The following is a 20115-nucleotide window of genomic DNA, read 5'->3' as shown; positions in this document are numbered from 1 at the left end:
GTGTATGGAGTTCTTGAACTGGCAAAAAAAAATGTGTGATACCTAGTTAGAAATCATTGTACTCTGTATATTCCATTTTAAATTTTTGTATGCCATTCAAAGTCACTGAAAGTGAGTGGGCAGCCATGTACATTTCTACTCCTCCAAATAACTAAATAAAAATATTTCACCTGTGATATTTTCAAAATAACATTGATTTGTGAAAAGCCAGGCACTAGATTGTATCTAGGTAATCAGTACATAAGATTAGATTCATTGGATATGGTTCCTTTATGTAAGTTCCATCTCTGAAAAAAATTAAGTTCTAAAGAATATTCACACATTCCTAGCAATGTTGCACATTATTATCTACTATTTAGAGCAGGGACAATTTGCAGGACTCCAGATGTTACTGAAATACAGGCTTCTCCACCTTATTGTTGATTAAAGTGTACTGTATTACATTTTTGAATGTATCACCAACTTTTCATTTAATTAAAAAATACCTACATCCAAAAAGTACCAATCGCCATTATTAGCCATTAGTTTAAGATTCAATATCCATCCTCAAAAGCTTTACATTTTCAAAATGTAAAGATTTTTATAGGTAGTCTTTGACTTGCAAAAGTTCATTTAGTGACCAAAGTTATATTGGCACTGAAAAAAAGTAGCATGACTGTTTTTCACACTTGATGACCATTGCAGCATGCTTATGGTTATGTGATCAAAATTTAGCCAATCGTTTGATATTTATAATGGTTGGAGTGTCCAAGGATCATGTAATCTTTGTGACCTTACAAGCAAAGTCAATAGGGAAGCCAATATCAGTTTACTAATTTTATGTTACTAACTTAACAATTGCAACGATTGACTTAACAACTGTGGCAAGAAAGGTCATGAAATGGGGGAAAATTCGTTTAACAAACGTCTCACTTAGCAACATTAAATTTTGGCTTCAGTTGTGGTCTTAACGTTACGAAGATCTGAATAGATGGGTTAACTGTGCTCATGCTTTCCCCCGCATATCAGAATTTTTTATAACTATGTCTTGTCGCCCTTGGTTCCACCACAAAACCGCGCTCGACGAAACCGCGTACCTGACGTGAGCAGTAAAGCTAAAATTAACGCGTAAACCTAAACCTAACCCCCCCAAACCTAACCCTAAACCTAACCCTTAACCTAACCCTAAACCTAACCCTAAACCTAACCCTAACGCTTAACGTAACCCTAAACCTAACCCTAACCCTTAACCTAACCCTAAATCTAACCCTTACCTTTACGTGAATCGGCTTGCTTTAAAAGCGCTTTTTAAAGCGCCCTTTTTTCTCCGCGGTCGTTGTTGTCGCGCTGCTGATGACGTCAGCGACGCGCTTTAATCGGGCGCGCATTAGTGGACCGCGGTTTTGTCGTGCCACGGTTGCCCTTAACTCTAAATTCCAAACAAGTCATTAGTTTGGTCTGTGGCTGAGTATTATACAATATTCATTGCTTATATAAATATGAGGCTACCAAAGGTTGCTGGCTCTTTGATTATCTTAACAATTTCATTGAAATCAATTTAAGAAGTAATCCTACACGTGCTGTACTGGCATAGATGTGTTAAACTTCCTTGATCGTAATGTCAGAGCTGATGTGGATACAGTTTGATAGAGAAAGAAGGTGGCAAATACATCTGATCCTTCTTCCTCTTCCTAGGCCAAAAGTCACCCAGCTGGTTTTCATGCTTGAGGCGAGACTAGAACTCCTAGCCTCCTAGTTTCTAGCTTGATGTCTTAACCACTAGACCAAAGGTGCAAAGGTTACATTTTTATTTATTTTTTCCTGCAAGGGATAATACTGAAGTGTATTAATGGGTGTTTTTGCAGAGCAACAATACTTTGAAGTTGAAAAACGACTGGCTCAAAGTCAGGAGAGGCTTGTTAATGAAACACAGGAATGCCAGAATCTCCGGGAAGAGCTGACCAAGCTTAGTAAGTATAACTTTGTTTAATGGGTCACAAAATAATATTAGTGTAGTTATATGTCTCTATGGAATTTAAGACAAATACTGAAAAGCTTTGTTTCAGAAAATGAACAATGTGCTATTTCTTTATGATTCCAATCATTTTATGCCACTTACTGTTCAAGATATTAGGAATGAAGACTGAAAATCTAAGTACTATTTTTTACAATAAATACAATACAATAGCAGAGTTGGAAGGGACACTGGAGGTCTTCTAGTCCAACCCCCTGCCTAGGCAGGAAACCTTGTACCGTTTCAGACAAATGGCTATCCAACATCTTCTTAAAAACTTCCAGTATTGGGGCATTCACAACTTCCGGAGGCCAGCTGTTGTCCTTCAATAGGCTGATATAAAAAGAAGGTGGCTTCCAGCTGGTGCATAGCTTTAAAATTACACAAACCAGCATGGGGATTTTATAATGGAAAGAGCTTTTTTTAAAAAAATTATATAGCTTATATGTGATTGAGGCATATTTGAAACGATTATAGGCAGCGGTTTTCTGATTTCAGTACCATAGATGTATAAGAATCTTAGGTCTGAGTATTCCTGGGATAGGAAAGGATATTGTTTGGTCATGTGGTTGCTATTAAATGGTTTATTGTCATACAAAAGTGAGAATAGCCTTCCTTTTGTCACCTACAAAGCCCTTCATGGTATTGGATCTGGGTACTTGAGAGACCGCCTACTGCCAATTACCTCCACTAGGCCAATAAGATCCCATAGATTAGGCCTCCTCCGAATCCCATCAGCCGGCCAATGTCGACTGGCAACTACCCGGAGGAGAGCCTTCTCGGTGGCCGCTCCGACCCTTTGGAACCACTCCCCGTGGAGATTCGTACCCTCACCACCCTCCAGACCTTCCGCACAGCCCTTAAGTCCTGGCTGTCCCGACAGGCCTGGGGCTAAAGCCTTCAACCCCACTCGAATAGTATGACTGTTGCGCTTTTTAACGATGTATTGTCTTCATTTTTGTAACTTGTTTGTCCTTCCCTCCCCTTGAATTGTGAGCCGCCCTGAGTCCCCTCAGGGAAAAGGGTGGCATGCAAATAAAGTAATCTAATCTAATCTAATCTTTTGAACACTCTACAGATGAGGAATTGAAGAAGCTCACTGAGAAAAACAAGGAACTGGAAGTTGCTCAAGATAACAATGTGGGCATACAGGTATGGATGCTGACAAGAAGCATTCAGAATTGTAATTTGTGCCTATTTTTGTATATTTTTATCCTGTCTGTATTTTTTTTTAAAGTAACTCAAGGCAGTGTGCCTACTTAATATTCCTCCCTTCTCCTATTTCCCCCACAACAATAACTCTGGGGTTACTGGAGAACATCAGCAATAATAATGAAGTTGCTTTTGCAATAACTAGTGCAATATTGGTATCTTATACCTCTTTAGAACTGGACAGGATCTTAAAACACAAATCCAGTCTGCTCAATGCATAACTATTGGACAGATGATTATTCAGTTTCTGCTTCAGCAATGGTAAACTTGCTATTTTATGTTGTATTAGCTGACAGCTTATTCAATCAAGAATGGTTTCTAGATCTCAAATCTACCCCTAATTGCTGGTGGTTTTGTCCTTTGGCTTCTGATTCTGCCCACAGAAACAATAGAGAATAAATCTATTCTTGTTTCCTTTTTTGTTTAGAGTCAGCTCACCAGAGCAAAAGAAGAATTGGAAGCGGAGAAGAGAGATTTAGTCCGAACGAGTGAAAGAAGAGCTCAAGAGCTGGAACATTTAAATGGTAAAAGGCTGTGTTGTAAGACTGTCTCGATCTTTCATTGACTTAAAAAGAACTTAAGAGCACAGATATTAAACTGACAGTGGGAGTTGGTAACAGTTTTAAGAAGTTGTAATACTTTTTTGAGCTAACTACTAGAGACCAACCATGAGTGAACTTGATGTTTACTGAAAATAATGTCAGGTGAAATAATATTTAATAAATAAGAGCCGAGGTGGCGCAGTGGTTAGGGTGCAGTACTGCAGGCCACTTCAGCTGACTTATATGCATTTCAGCGGTTCAAATCTCAGGGAACGGATAGTTTAAAATTTGGGGCATTCAACATTACCACTAACGGATTAGCTGATTTCATTGTAGTATAAATGATTGTAGTACTAAAAATGAAATAACAAAAAAATGCTTTGAAAAACAAATTACTGTCCTTGGTGTGAATTTTTTTAAAATTATTGTCTTCCCAAAAATCACGAGTTTGCTATAACAGGAACATTTTTGAGCAATGTTTTTGTTTTTAATATATAAACTAATAATCTCATAGCCGAGGTGGCACAGTGGTTAGAGTGCAGTACTGCAGGCCACTTCAGCTGACTGTAGCTGCAGTTCGGCAGTTCAAATCTCACCGGCTCAAGGTCGACTCAGCCTTCCATCCTTCCGAGGTGGGTGAAATGAGGACCCAGACTGTGGGGGCAAGTTGCTGACTCAATTTGCTAAAAAAAAAAAATGTAAACCGCTTAGAGAGGGCTGAAAGCCCTATGAAGCGGTATATAAGTCTAATAAATAAATTTATTTATTTATTTATTTAAGAAAATTGATATTGCCTACTCGCCCATGGCTACTTAAGCAGCTTACATGAATATAAAAATAATAAAATGAAATAATGAAATAATAAACCATGTCTTCCTATGAAATACTACTCAAACTACCACCTTGAAATATAAATAAATAAATAAATAAATAAAATTACAGACAAAAATGCAAACAGATGCACTATAAAACAATAAAAGAAGTTGTCCTGATACTTTTTTTTGTCCCCAAGAGGCAATTGGAGTTTCTTGGGTTTTTTTGTTTACATTCTCTTTGAAGACATTCAGAGCTGAAGAAGCTTCTTGGGTGAGAAGCAAAAATGTCTTCAAAGGGAGAAAAAACACACCAGAAAATCAGCTGCCTCTTGAAAAAATTCACCTCTGGGACAACCATAATCAGGATGAGTGAGAATCTCCGTAAATAAAAGAAGTTATCAATATCAATAATTTTGCACATTTGCATATAGAAAAGTATTGAGGTTCACATAATTGAGTCCCTCTGGGAATAGGGCGGCATAGAAATGTAATCAATCAAATCAAATTAAATCAAATCAATTGCTATTCAGTTAAGCATTTAGTATCGAAACTAATTGTATTAAACATGATGCTGATGCCTGGAAATATATGGAGGGTTGGCAGGACCGAATAGGAGATTTCATTCCTCTTTTGAGCTGGCGTGAAAATGAATTAGTAGAGATATTATTAAATCAAACTGCCATACCAGTATAAATAAAACCGGGAATACAGAAGCTGACTTGTTTCTTAATCGACAAAAAGTCTCTTCTATGCAAGGATGTGTTTTAATCTAGCAACAAGAATGGCAAAGAATGAGAGAATCAACTGTCTTTTTTTTCATGGCTGCAGTTGTTATCAACAGTTTTACATGACCTGCTACCAGTGGTGGGATTCAAATAATTTACCAACCAGTTCTCTGCCCTAATGACCAGCTGGGTAGGTGGGGCTTGGTGGTCATGTGATTATGTGGGCGTGGCCAAGTCAACGTCACTCAGGTCGATGGGCGCTTCGCCTAAGTTGTTACAATGGTAATAAGCGTTAACTGGAGAGGCAGTTTCTGTAAGCAGGTCAATAAAGATGAGGCTAGAAACAGCACCAGAATGTTTCCTTCCTGCCTTCCTTACAGGATTAGCCCTGTAAAGTGGGAAAAACAAAAGGAGATTTCTTCCAATAACTGGTTCTCCGAACTGCTTAGAAAGTTACCAACCGGTTCTCCCGAATAGGTGCGAACCGGCTGAATCCCACCACTGCCTGCTACAGGATGTTCTTTTTGTACATTGCCACCCAGAAAGATGTGTCTGATAATCACCTGAGGGGATACATGCCTCATAAATCCAAGTAGGCATCCCCCCCCCCCAAAAAAAAAAGCTGGCTTGCACAAATGGATGCTTTTTTGTACCCAATTATTTCTGCCAGAAAAGAAGTAACACGTTTAGAATTGACAAATCCTGTAAATAAATACACCGGGAGTAAAATCTTCAAAGTGAAACATTTCGGAGAGATGTGAGATGCCTTTCCTCTCTTCCTTAGGCAGTGAACTGCTTACTGATTCTGTTGAAGGAAACACTCAAGAAGTTGTTTTGATTGTTGAGGATGAGGGCAGTATGTGGGAAAGTGATCAAGAGAGATTTTGCTTTGGAAGCCAGGTTAATGAATTATATCTTGGTGGCTAAATCTCAGCGGATAGGCATCTAATGTGAAACCTGAAAAAGGAGCATGGTCAAAAATAAATGTCACAAAAAGTAACCAATAAGTTATAAACTGGGTCAGTTTCAATTTAGGAAAGTTGATTTTAACATCGGTTGTGTTGTCTCGCTTTTGGGCATTTTAACATCGTCTTGATACATCTTATTTGTGTTCTTTTTTTACAGAGGATGTTAAACGTCTGAATGAGAAACTCACAGCAACAAATACTGCAAAAATAGAGCTTCAGTTAAAACTAGATGAGCTTCAGACATCATCCCTTTCTGTAAAAGTAAGTATTGGGAAGTGGTTAGTGAGATATCCTTTGTTCGTGTGGACAGGAGGTTATTGCAATTCTAACATCTTATTTCAGTTATTCATTCTTAAAACTTACAGATATTTCTAAGCACCCTATAACTATTCTCTCACAATTGAAGCATGTTATGTTCTGGGAAACTGAGCATTTTGTGACATTTCCTCCATTTTTTAAAAAGCTTAATAGAAGTGATGTGACGATACCAGAGGGCATAGTTTTTAAATTGTGGGCCCTATGTTTTCGCTTCCTTCCTTTTGATTTGGTTTTTTTTTTAATTAGGCACATTAATATTTTCAGAAGCTTAAATTCCTGCTTTGCTTTTCCTTTTTGTATCCAGAATGCCTGCGTGCCACTGAATCTCAGTAGCTTGTTCTTAGAGAACAAAAGCTACAGAGAATGGGTAGGACTGCCTGCAACTAGCATAAGAGAGAGCCGAGGTGGCGTAGTGGTTAGAGTGCAGTACTGCAGGCTACGTTAGCTGACTGCTAGTTCGGCGGTTCAAATCTCAACGGCTCAGGGTTGACTCAGCCTTCCATCCTTCCGAGGTGGCTAAAATGAGGACCCGGATTGTTGGGGGCAATATGCTGACTCTGTATACCGCTTAGAGAGGGCTGAAAGCCCTATGAAGCGGTATATAAGTCTAACTGCTATTGCTATAAGGTAGACAGGCAAATTCAAAATTTTAAAAATAGTTATAAGTCACAGCAGGATTGTGTTTGAATAGTTTATTTGACCTATATGCATACTTAAGAATACTTTAATCCTCATTGATACATTCATAAATAGTCCAAAGTATTACTTATCATAGTTTACTGAATTAGTTAAGCATCAGACATCATTATATGGGTGAATCAAGTGCTATTGAGTTCAGTTGGATATCTTTCCGTACAGTACCTACAAAATACTATTAAGAAACTACACAGGCTTGATTGATATGAAGTGCCCCAAATATATCTTGACAGAACTTCCGTTCTATATTGTAGTATGTCTTTGAGCAACTGCCATTTAGCTTTTCATAAAAAATATGGAATAAATATATTACATATATTTTAAAATTATACTTACAGCATCGTGAGCAGAGGTGGGAACAAGAAAAGGAACTGTTACAGAATCAGAACACTTGGCTGAATACTGAATTGAAGGCAAAAACAGATGAGCTTTTGGTCCTTGTTCTAGAAAAAGGAACTGAAATCTTGGACCTCAAATATGGCGTGGAGAACAAGAAAGAGGAGGTAGAGGAAATCAATTTTCAATCAGTCCATATTACTATGGCAGACCGGGTGCTGGGCTCGTAGACTCCTTTTAACCTGCTTTTATTGTAGCAAATGTAATCAAAGTCACAGTTGGAAATGTTTCTTGCGCATAAAGTATTCTAATTCACTGTTAATATTCTAGCCTTCCAACTTTGAAAAACCATACATCTAAGAATAAGAATTATTCATGTTTATCTTGTGTCGCACATCTAGGTTTCCAGACTGGAAGAACAAGTCACTGGACTAAAACAATCTAATAGCAATCTACAAAAACATGTGGAAGATCTTTTGGAAAAATTAAAAGAGGTACATATAATTGCTTTGTTTGAACTTTTTTTGGCAACCAAATTTTGCTCCCATTTATAATTTTCCTGTAAAGTATTGAATTGTTTTAGGAGTATAAGAATGTATTAGTTGTTTTATTTTTAATTGTTTCAAACTTTAGAGATTTAACTAAATATGTATGTTCATTTTTTAGGCAAAAGAGCAGCAAGCTAGTATGGAAGAGAGATTCCACAATGAACTAAATGCCCATATCAAGTTATCTAATTTATACAAGGTATGATTTCACTATTTGTTCATGATTTCATCTTCTGTATTTAGAAGAGGGTAGTCCTGTGAGGAGGCATGGTGTCAGTTTGGATCAGCAAACTGGGGCCATGATTTTTATATTGTACAAATCAGTGGTGGGTTTCAAAAAATTTTCGAACCTACTCTGTGGGTGTGGCCTCCTTTGTGGGAGTGACTTGCTGGCCATGTGACCTGGTGGGAGTGGCTTGCCGGCCATGTGTTCTCTCTCTCTCTCTCCCTTCCTTTTGTCTCTGTCCCTTTTTCCTTTTTTTCTTTCATCTCTCACTTTTCTTTTTTTCTTTTTTTATTTCTTTCTTCCTTTCTTATTCTTTCTCTGTGTGTGAGTCTGTCTGTCTATCTCTGTGTGTGTGTGTGTGTGTGTGTGTGTGTGTATGTGCCAGTGGTGGGTTTCAAATTTTTTTCAAACCTGCTCTGTGGGTATGGCCTCCTTTGTGGGAGTGGCTTGCCAGCCATGTGACCTGGTGGGAGTGGCTTGCCGGCCATGTGTTTTCTCTCTCTCTCTCTCTCTCTCTCTCTCTCTCTCTCTCTCTCTCTCTCTCTCTCTCTCCTTCCTTCCTTCCTTTTGTCTCTGTCCCTTTTTCCTTTTTTTCTTTCATCTCTCACTTTTTCTTTTTTTCTTTTTTTATTTCTTTCTTCCTTTCTTATTCTTTCTCTCTCTGTGTGAGTCTGTCTGTCTATCTGTGTGTGTGTGTGTGTGTGTGTGTATGTGTCAGTGGTGGGTTTCAAAAAATTTTGGAACCTCTTCTGTAGGTGTGGCCTGCTTTCCGGGTCCACTGGTGGAACCTCTTCTAAGCGGTTCGGTAGATTTGACGAACCGGTACTACCGAACAGGTGCGAACCGGCAGGAACCCACAAATTTTACTTTATGTTCCCAGCAGTCGCTTACAGGTTTTCAACATTTGTCCACTTCCATAGGCTTTAGCTTTTAAAGAACTGCACATTTTTCTTAATAAATATGACTTATTCTCCTGGCTCAGTTAACAATACTCTGTTTTTAGAGTGCTGCGGATGACTTGGAAGCCAAGAGCAATGAGTTGACTCAGGCAGTGGAGGAGCTGCACAAACTTCTCAAAGAGGCTGGTGAAGGTAAGGGTTGTATCGATAGGAAGAATTTAGAATTTCGATTGAGGCTTTGTCGCTTCTCCTTCCTGCTTTCTGCAAACTGCCAATTAACATTTGTTGACAATCAAATCTCGGCCCCGAGTTACAAGTATGCCAAAGAACGGCAATATGAAATAAGTCACTCTTTATATTTTGCCAAAAATATGGCTTGTCATAGTGGTTGTTACTGTCTAAAATGGCAATAAAGCAACATTTTAAAAATCAGTGTTGGCTTTAAGTTGAAAAAAAGTTTCCCAACTCTTCCCCAATCCTATAGTCACAAAAACTTCCTATTGGTCTCCGGGCACGATTCAAGGTGCTGGTTATTACCTTTAAAGCCCTACATGGCCTAGGACCCGGATATCTACGAGACCGTCTTCTGCCGCACACCTCCCTAAGACAGATAAGATGGCACAGGATGGGCCTTCTCCGGGTGCCATCAGCTGGACAATGTCGGCTGGCGACACCTCGGAGTAGGGCCTTCTCTGTTGCCGCTCCGGCCCTATGGAACGAGCTACCCCCAGAGATCCACTACCCACTCTCATGGCCTTCCGAAAAGCTATTAAAACCTGGCTATTCCGGCAGGCCTGGGGCTGTTGACCTCTGGATTGAGGTCCAGCCCCACTTAGGTTGGGTTCATGTTGTGTCTTTTTTAATCTGCTGTGTTTTATTTGCTGTTAATCTTTCTAAATATTCTTATTTCTGTAAACCGCCCGGAGTCCTCCGGGATTGGGCGGCCTATAAAATTAATAAATAGAAATAGAAAAAGCAAGACATAGCCACAAACATCATAACATTCCTTTTCCATTAACAAATGCTAGCTATTTCATCTGTTCGCCTTACATTATATGTATTTTGTTTTTTGGCTTGCTCACTTTCAAAAGATATTTGCTGTTTGCCTTGGGAAGAGGGAAGATACTGTTTGGGCAATGCAAGTCTGCATATATATTTTTTTGTGTCTTCATTGCCAATAATAATCTGAAGTGGGTTACTAAAGTGGAAGTAGCTGCCTTATTGTCCTCAATCACATGATCTTGCATAGAACATGCATCTTGTTGCTAATGTATTTTTCCTGCCATTCTCAGCTAACAAAGAAACACAGGATCGTTTGGCTGAGATGGAGCAAACGAAGGCTACAGTTGAAAAAGAACTGAAGGAGAAGATTAGCAAGTTGGAGAAAGAGTTGGACAATGCAAATGATCTCGTTTCGGCTACCAAGCGAAAAGGTCCGGTAACTTCTAGGGAACGGACAGTTTAAAATTTGGGGCATTCAACATTACCATTAACGGATTAGCTGATTTCATTGTAGTATAAATGATTGTAGTACTAAAAATGAAATAACAAAAAAATGCTTTGAAAAACAAATTACTGTCCTTGGTGTGAATTTTTTTTTAAATTATTGTCTTCCCCAAAAATCACGAGCTTGCTATAACAGGAACATTTTTGAGCAATGTTTTTGTTTTTAATATATAAACTAATAATCTCAATTTGTAGTTTGCAAGAATTCTATTAATTGAAACAGTGCAAGGAGCCGAGGTGGCACAGTGGTTAGAGTGCAGTACTGCAGGCCACTTCAGCTGACTGCTATCTGCAGTTCAGCGGTTCTAATCTCACCGGCTCAAGGTTGACTCAGCCTTCCATCCTTCCGAGGTGGGTGAAATGAGGACCCAGACTGTGGGGGTGATATGCTGACTCTGTAAACTGCTTAGAGAGGGCTGAAAGCCCTATGAAGCAGTATATAAGTCTAACTACTATTGCTATTGCTAATCTCAATTTGTACCTTGCAAGAATTATATTAATTGAAACAGTGCAAGTGAGCTTGACCTCTGAGTAAGGCTATGCAAAGATCTGTATTTCAAGGGGAAGAGATGATTTGGACTGTACCATGAGCAGAGACATACCTCCTCAAATCAAATACAGTATCACTCTTTCCTCTTTGAATCGAGACTATGGAATAGTTCTAATAAGTGGAGTCTGCAGTTTCCTAAATGTCTTCATTCAAACGATAGATTGTTTCCTGAAGTGCTCTTGGCTTCTTTCTGGACAAAGGTGCTCTTTTTTTCCAACTTCTATTGTTCAGCCAGAAGTTCAGAAGCTTTTGGTTAATATAGTTAAGTTATATCGTGTTGCCCAAGAGCTTCTAGTTATTGTCAATCATGGGCAACCTTTTTGATATTCAAATTTGAGATTTTCCTTAAATGAATCCTCATTAAACCTAACCAGTATTTGGAATGAGCATACAAAGGGTTTGGAAATCTTGGGCTCATTCTTGTGTTGTTTGGGGTTATTAGAGCCCAGTTAATACGCTAAAAATCTGTTGAGGGGAAGATTTTTTAATCTGATCGCTTGTTACATAAAATGACCACCTTTTAGAAATGTGCTGTGGCCTTCATCTCTTCCAGGAGCCATACTTTCAGAGGATGAGCTGGCAGCTATGTCGCCTACAGCTGCTGCTGTTGCAAAAGTGGTCAAGCCTGGTATGAAATTAACTGAGGTGGGAATTAAATGAATGATATTTGTCCTCTTTACAAGTTCATGTATTTTGATGGTGACAACATTCACAAGAATAGTGTTTAAACAGAAATTTCTTTTCAATGTCAATAAGTAGTATTTGGGATTATCCTCATATGATATCCCTGGCCATATAATCCACATAGAAAAAGGAAGAGTATATATATGTTCTGACCCCCCTCGTCCCACACCAACACACTCCGAGCCAAAGATAAGTTACGGCATTGAATTAACAGACAGACAGGTCAGCAATCCAGCACAGACAAGCCGTGGCAGCAATCCAGCCTGCCAGGCTCACAATAATGTTCTCCAACATTAGTTCCTGCGTTGACTTCTGCAAAAGGGGCGTGTGCACAAGCAGTCCTTTTATAGTCTTGAGAGGAGCCTAATTACCACCAGCTGAGTGCAATTACCTCCTGTACCTGCGCAACTGTTCCTGACGCCTATTAGCTCTTCGGTGCCGGGCATCCAGGAACAACTCACTGCTGACGTCAGGAACACTCTCCCTTGTCTCCTCCCCACTGGTCCAAGGCTCAGGCGGCTCCTGGTGGCCAACCAGCCTCTCTGCGCCCTGCTCGGAGGTGGAACCCTGTCCAGGGTCCTCCAGAGCCGACTCAGAGGGCCCCTCGCTGTCGGAGTCTGGTGTCAGCTCCAACGGCTCCTGCTGGGCCACAACAAGTAGTATTTGGGAGTATCCTCATATGATATCCCTGGCCATATAATCCACATAGAAAAAGGAAGAATGTGTGTGTGTATGTATATGTATATGTATAAATGTAGTGTTCTTTAATAAGAAATGTGTTCCTTACTAATATTTAAAACTGGATTATAATTTACAGAAGTACTTTAATTCATTTTGGACAAATTATTTGTTACTTTTTTTTTTAGATTCTTTCTCTCTGTGTATAGGCTGTTAGGAAGGCTAAGAAGTCCAGATTGATTATATAGGCTGGTGAAGCCACTCAAACACATAACTGAATGATAACATTGCAAAGTTCTCTGGTTTTTTTGGATAAAAAGTTGGACAGGATTATTGACTATTTCGATTTGTTCACCACAGCTTTACAATGCCTACGTGGAAGCTCAAGACCAGCTGCTGTTGGAAAAATTAGAGAACAAGAGGATCAATAAATATTTGGATGAAATAGTGCAGGAGGTGGAAGCCAAGGCACCCATTCTGAAGCGTCAGCGGGAAGAATACGAACGCTCCCAAAAGGCTGTGGCCAGCCTTTCTGCTAAACTTGAGCAAGCTATGAAGGTCAGTATGAGACTTAAAGGAAGTTCAGACACGAAATATAACAAATTTGCTCCAGGATCCCACACTGTTTTTCAGCAATAAACTATTTTTCATTTGCAATTCATCAGCTTCTGATTTCAGAGCAAAATTTGATGAAGGGTGTGTAGTATACATCAGTGTTTCCCAACCTTGGCAATCTGAAGATGTCCGGATTTCAACTCCCAGAATTCCCCAGCCAGCGAATGCTGGCTGGGGAATTCTGGGAGTTGAAGTCCGGATATCTTCAGATTGCCAAGGTTGGGAAACACTGGTATACATCAATGTAAGAAAACAATAACAGAAAAAAAGATTTGGGGCATTAGACCTGTACTTTGCGATAAAGAAAATGTTGCTTTCAGTGGATGGTTAACATTTCAAACTTCATGTAGAGGTTTCAGATTTAAAAGTTTCATAAATAAGAATGTGTATATGCATACAGATACAAACGCTAATGTTCCTGGCAAAATTGCTTCTTGGTCGTACATAGTATATTTGTGTTTATCTTAACAAGCAGTGCAGCTTATGGTATTACCACCCATATGTGTGATTTCAGTGATTGGGTGGCATATTGTTTGAGGATTCCTTAAAATCCTTCTGTAATTCGTTTGTCAAGAATGAGACAAAAATCTATTTGGTTTCAATATACTCCAGACTTTGCTTGATAAGGAACGATGTCGGGAATGGGATCTGGGAAGTCGGAAGGGGGTCTGGGAAGGGGGTTCATGGGGGAGAGGGGGGGAGGGTGGAAATGTAGACTCAATTTTTAAAACAATGAATGCACTTGGATACTGTTGCTTTTTTTTCTCTCTCTTTCTTATTTTTTCCTTTCCTTTAAATTTGTTTTTCTTATAATTTTAGTGTAAATTACAAAACGAATAGACCAATGAATAGTAAAAATACACCGAAGCGAGGAGTAGAGGGAAAGAAGAGGGAGGAATTAAGAGGGAGTGAGAAGGGAATGTAAGGAGGGTGAGATGGTGGGAAGGGGAGAAAGGAATGGTTGAGGGGGAGGGGAAGTAGAAGAGGGGATTGTTGGAGGGGAGAAATGAAAGTTGGAGGGGTAGAAGGAAGGGTGTATGAAGGATAGAAGTGTTATGAGTTGTGTTTATTGCTTTTTTTTTTTACTGCACAGTATTTAAGTGATTGTATAAAGGAAAAGGAAAATGAAATAAAAGATGTTAATTAAAAAAAAAAGAATGAGACAAAAATATGGAACAGAGGATCAGTTTGTAACCTAAATGATTTCGTCCAGCTCCTTATGCTGTTTTTCCTCCCTTTTAATTATGTAAACATTGACCTGTGGTGATGAGTAATGTAAATAATAGGTTAGACAGAATGTACTGCAATTTCAGAGTCTTCCCAAACTCTGAGGCCATCTTTTTTAGTTGGCTATGTCCTTGCTATCTATATAACTTGCTATCTAATATAACTCCACAACTTGAAAAGCTATCTTGTCGGATGCTCTATAGCTGTAAAATGCTTTCTTTATGTATGCTGCTTTTCCCTTGGCACTCCCAAAAGCAATTTAAAATACATCTTCTGAATAATAATCTGATTACTACTCTTATTTGAATTTGAATATTTTATTAATTAAGTTTATTTTAGATTAGCCACTTTGAGATGATTTTAGTGAACATTCGTGTGATGTAGTAAAAAAAAAAGTAATGCTAATTTATTACAAAGAATAAACTTGTAAGTGATATTTGTCATAGCATACTAATTAGTAACACAGGTAGTCTTCGGCTCAATTGTAACGCGCTCAATTGTAATTACTGTAACGCGCTCTACATGGGGCTGCCCTTGAAGAGTGTTCGAAGACTTCAGTTAGTCCAGATCGCAGCCGTGCGAGCGATTGTGGGTGCACCCAGGTACACCCACGTCACACCTTTCCTCCGCAAGCTGCACTGGCTACCTATTAGTCTCTGAATCCGCTTCAAGGTGCTGGTCGTTACCTATAAAGCCCTACACGGCATCGGACCTGGGTACCTGAGAGACCGCCTCCTGCCGATTACCTCCCTCAGACCGATTAGATCTCACAGGTTAGGTCTCCTCCGGATTCCATCTGCCAGCCAATGTCGGCTGGCGACTCCCCGGGGGAGAGCCTTCTCTGTTGCAGCTCCAGCCCTTTGGAACGACCTCCCCGTGGAGATCCGGACCCTTACTATCCTCCCAGCCTTCCGCAAAGCCACCAAGTCCTGGCTGCTCCAGCAGGCCGGGGGGCTTGTGAAACATCCAGCCCCACGGAAACTGTGAATGTTGCGTATTTTAAAGTGTTGTTTTTGTCTATTTATCCCCCTTCCCTTGTTTATTGTGAGCCGCCCGGAGTCCTTTGGGAGTGGGCGGCATACAAGACAAATAAACTAAACTAAACTAAACTAATTGTGGTCATAAATCGAGGAATGCCTGTAGTAGGTTTGAATGAGCTGACATTACGAAGATAAAAATATAATCACTTTCCCTGTACGCTATACAGGATTGTGAGCAGTTTCTTCTTTATATATTTGAGCAACTGTTATCACCATGATTGAAGAACAATGGAGAGATTTAATTTGCTTGTTCTAATCTTAATATAGCATTTACATATGTCTCCTTTTACCTCTTTCTAAAAGTCAGTTAAACCAGCAGTCCCCAAGCTTTCTGGCTCCAGGAGCTGGCAACAGAGGAGGGAGGGGATGTTTTTGCACGCACGCACATCGCTTGTGCAAATGGAGTTTCACGTCCTCTCCGGTCGCTTCCGCAGCCCTGGCCGTGAGCTAGTACCCGGCCACAGAGGGGTTGGGGACCTCTGAGTTAAACTGACTTCCAGGAACCTATTCGTTGCCACTGATACAAACATATATGTTAAGATCACATCATGAGTGATGAATAATGATATACATTATTTTTTCCTTCATTGTTTGCAAGTACTAAGATTTTCAAAAGCATTGAACAATTTCTTTAGTTTTAATCATGCTTGATTTTGGGTTACAGGAAATTCAGCGCTTGCAAGACGAGGCTGATAAAGCAAACAAGCATTCTTCTGTCTTTGAAAGAGAGAACCAGAGGTTTGAAATTCAAGTGAAAGATCTTTCACAACAGGTTAGTTCTTTCTTGTTGAACCACATGACTTGAAAATCCAGGTGGTTCTTAACCTGTTACCCATTGCTTAATGGAAGTTGTAACAGCACCACCAGTATCTATAAATAAATGCTTTTTTATTGTGAAATTGGAACAGTGGTGGGTTTCAAAAACTGTTTGAGCCTACTCTGTGGGTGTGGCCTCCTTTGTGGGAGTGGCTTGCTGCCCATGTGACCGGATGGGAGTGGCTTGCCGCCCATGTGACCGGATATGAAGATGCCGACGACACTTGTCAGAACCACCTTAAATTACCTCACACACAGCACTGGCATGCATAAGAATAGGATGTAAACTTGTTTTTCAAAAGGCATCTTTGGTTTGCGTTAAAACAACTTCAACACACGCAATGTTCTGATTGCACCACAAACGCAGGAGTCATCCTTACCTTTCACAGAGGCACTGAGTTTTATAAATAGGAGCATGATAGTGTAGAATAATCATATCCAAGGACCAGTGCTGGGTTTCAAAAAATTTTGGAACCTCTTCTGTAGGTGTGGCCTGCTTTCCGGGTCCACTGGTGGAACCTCTTCTAACCGGTTCGGTAGATTTGACGAACCGGTTCTACCGAATAGGTGCAAACTGGTAGGAACCCATCTCTGAATTGGAATATCTGTAAACCTCTCATACAGTAGTAAAATGAGAACTGTTGAGCTCTTTAGTACAAGCTTTGTATATAGCTTTACTCTGTTCTCCCCAGCAGATGCTTGTTAAAATAGATTTCCTATATTCCATAGGAGGATGAAACATATAGATGAACTGCTTGACTGGCTAAGAGATCATCTAATACTTAACAAAAGAGGCTCAGAAACAAGAAAACAGACATAGAAAGACAACAAAGCTGGGAATAAATAATCCTATCCTATTTGTTCTATAATTTGGTTCCTGACCTAAAGGGAAAATAACTAAAATAGTCTGATATTTGGTTACTTTAACTCAAGGATGGATATATGTATAGCTCCTAGGCCTCCCATTTGCCTTTAACACCTAGAAATCCCGCTGCCAAATTTTGATTGCAAAAATGATTGAATGTTGGTATGATTTTGACCAGTTTGGAGATGGTTTTGAGAAGAATGGATGTCACAACCACCGGAAAAAGAATGGTGGGAGGTAGTTAGGATTTAATTACACTAACTAAATGTTCATAAACTTGAGTAATTCTGGAAATGGATTTGTGTGATAATGGATGATACTCTGTAAAGTTGAAAAAACGGAGGATATGTATTTATTTGATGGAAAATAAAAGTTCTATAACGCGAATAAACTATTTTTCTGTTTAAAGATAAGGGTATTATTGATGGAGCTTGAAGAAGCCCGAGGTAATCATGTCATCCATGATGAAGAAGTCAGTTCTGCAGACATCAGCAGCTCTTCTGAAGTAATAAGTCAGCGCCTGGTTTCCTACAGAAACATTGAGGAACTTCAGCAGCAAAATCAACGCCTCTTGGTAGCACTTAGAGAGTTGGGAGAGGCTAAGGAGAAAGAAGAACAAGAAACCACTTCTTCTAAGTAGGTTCCAGCTTTGACCATGAATTTGGAACACCAGGAGTTCAAGGTTCTATTAGTACTTACATTGGTGTCCAAGTAAAAAATAATTCTGTAAGAGCTGTCTAAATCAGTGTTTCTCAACCTTGTCAACTTGAAGATGTCCGGACTTCAACTCCCAGAATTCCCCAGCCAGCATTCGCTGGCTGGGGAATTCTGGGAGTTGAAGTCCGGACATCTTCAAGTTGACAAGGTTGAGAAACACTGGTCTAAATAACGGTAAAATTTATAATGCATGGGGCTAATCCAGTGTTCAGGTTCTCTCCCACTGTAAAAAAAAAAATAGTATGAAGAAATATGGGCAGAAATAAAAATACGTTCGTTGAACATTTTTTCAGAAACTTTTCTGCCCATTTTATAAGCAAAACATCAGTGGACTAGGGGAGCTAAATTCAAAATTCTACTAGTGCAGTTTTATTCCTTTTTTTTTTTTTTAATCATTCCTCCATTTGGGCACCATAATTTCTATGCGTTGTCATAAGTAACCTTTTCTTGCCATGACAGGATTTCGGAGCTCCAGAATCAACTTGGAGAAGCTATTACTGAGCTAGAAAAGCTGCGTGAGGCACGCCGCCATCAGATGCAGCTTGTAGATTCCATAGTTCGTCAGCGTGACATGTATCGGATTTTGCTGGCCCAAACGACTGGAGTTGTCATTCCATTGCAAGGTCAGAATTGGGCAGGGATGCAGGCATTCTTTTATTGAGTTATTTTCTGAACTGCCTCATTGTTTTGGGGTGGGGGATCCTGTCCAGTCTTTTTAATCATTAAAAGCAGCCACAGTGTAGGTTTTCACCATGGTTAGATGTTGTGGCCCAGCAGGAGCCATTGGAGCTGCCACCAGACTCCAACAGCGAGGGGCCCTATGAGTCGGCTCTGGAGAATGTGGAGGAGGGACCAGGAGGCACCTGAGCCTTGGACCAGTGGGAGGAGACAAGGGAGTGTGAGCCTGATGTCAGCAGTGAGTTGTTAATGACCACCAGCGGAGTGCAATTACCTCCTGTACTTGCGCAACTGTTCCTGACGCCTATTAGTTCTTCGATGGCGTGCATCCAGGAACAACTCACTGCTGGTGTCCAGATCACTCTCCCTTGTCTCCTCCCCTCTGGTCCAAGGCTCAGGCGCCTCCTGGTGGCCAACCAGCCTCTCTGCGCCCTGCTCGGAGTCGGAACCCTGTCCAGGGTCCTCCACATCCTCCAGAGCCGACTCAGAGGGCCCCTCGCTGTCGGAGTCTGGAGGCAGCTCCAACGGCTCCTGCTGGGCCACAACAATGATCAAGTGGTTTGATTGTTAGTTTGAAACAAGGGAGCTTAGGTTCAATTCTTCAGCCAATTATAAATCCCTTTAGATCCCCTTGGGTCAGGATTTCTCTTATCTGACTTCAGCGGGATGTTGTGAATTCAGGGCACTGAACTCCGTACAATCTGCATGGATTCCAAAATGTTCTTCTTGGTATAATTCAGCTTCAAGCATATTGCCTGAGGAGATGTCTCTGACATCAACCCCGAAGCGCCTCTCAGGTTCCCTTCCAGCTTCGACTCCAACTTCAATCCCAGTGATCGAGTCAACTGAAGCAGCAGAAGCGAAGGCTGCTCTTAAACAGGTATGGGTTTTGCTTCTCACACGCTTACGAAATCAAACATAATACAGTTTTTTCTTCCGTTTAGCCTTCTATTTACCTCTGTATGGCTTTGTTTATTCCACGCACTCCACAGCTGCAGGAATTTTTCGAGAACTATCGGAAAGAAAAGGCAGAGAATGACAAGCTGCTGAATGAGCAAAATGAAAAGCTTCAAGAACAGGTTACTGATTTGAAGTCACAGAATACAAAGGTTTCTACCCAACTTGAATTTGCCTCTAAGCGGTAAGCTAAAATCAGGAACACTCATTAAAAGAAATCCCTTCAGAATTGATTTAGCATGCTTTGCTACTAATAAGGAAATTCCAGATATCAATTAGCCTGTTTCTTGGATAAAGTGTTTGAAAATTATGCATTTGGTCAGCGTAACAGCAATAGCAGTAGCATTTAGACTTACAAACCGTTGCTTGCATCTGTCTGAATGGGTCTTTTCTTAATTCAGAGTGGCAGGCTACCTTTAAGTATTTTCAAACACTAAATAAACCCTCATTAAAAATATTTAAGCAAAGTTGAGATTTTGTGTATGTGTACAGGTGTGTGCAGGG

At 40.1% G+C, this 20115-nt stretch overlaps 1 protein-coding gene and 1 long non-coding RNA gene across 5 annotated transcripts in view; one reads left to right on the top strand and one right to left on the bottom strand.

The window, feature by feature from the left end:
* The window catches only part of TPR (translocated promoter region, nuclear basket protein), a 73350-nt gene that overhangs the window by 2319 nt on the left and 50916 nt on the right, over window positions 1–20115 (top strand). For all 4 annotated transcript variants that reach the window (XR_015698168.1, XM_087726183.1, XM_087726182.1 and 1 more), the window contains exons 2-17: window positions 1845–1949; window positions 3072–3145; window positions 3633–3729; window positions 6413–6516; window positions 7608–7772; window positions 8007–8099; window positions 8272–8352; window positions 9383–9470; window positions 10571–10711; window positions 11888–11979; window positions 13057–13254; window positions 16243–16350; window positions 17669–17895; window positions 18436–18599; window positions 19395–19534; window positions 19647–19795. Coding sequence is in view for 3 of the 4 variants with exons in the window: in XM_087726183.1 (XP_087582309.1) it covers window positions 1845–1949; window positions 3072–3145; window positions 3633–3729; window positions 6413–6516; window positions 7608–7772; window positions 8007–8099; window positions 8272–8352; window positions 9383–9470; window positions 10571–10711; window positions 11888–11979; window positions 13057–13254; window positions 16243–16350; window positions 17669–17895; window positions 18436–18599; window positions 19395–19534; window positions 19647–19795 (2026 nt within the window). In the remaining variant the exon portion in view is untranslated. The remainder of the gene's footprint in view (window positions 1–1844; window positions 1950–3071; window positions 3146–3632; window positions 3730–6412; window positions 6517–7607; window positions 7773–8006; window positions 8100–8271; window positions 8353–9382; window positions 9471–10570; window positions 10712–11887; window positions 11980–13056; window positions 13255–16242; window positions 16351–17668; window positions 17896–18435; window positions 18600–19394; window positions 19535–19646; window positions 19796–20115) is intronic.
* Window positions 1–20115, bottom strand: part of LOC148043390 (uncharacterized) — a 303113-nt gene that overhangs the window by 254130 nt on the left and 28868 nt on the right. The gene's annotated exons all lie outside the window — the stretch shown is intronic.

This window comes from Thamnophis sirtalis, unplaced genomic scaffold (assembly GCF_051295495.1).
Source record: "Thamnophis sirtalis isolate CommonGarterSnake01/CBP01778 unplaced genomic scaffold, rThaSir2_p1.2 scaffold_12, whole genome shotgun sequence".
Taxonomy (NCBI): Eukaryota; Metazoa; Chordata; class Lepidosauria; order Squamata; family Natricidae; genus Thamnophis; species Thamnophis sirtalis.
Note: the sequence above shows the minus strand (reverse complement) of the source record. Positions and strands in the feature narration are given on the sequence as shown.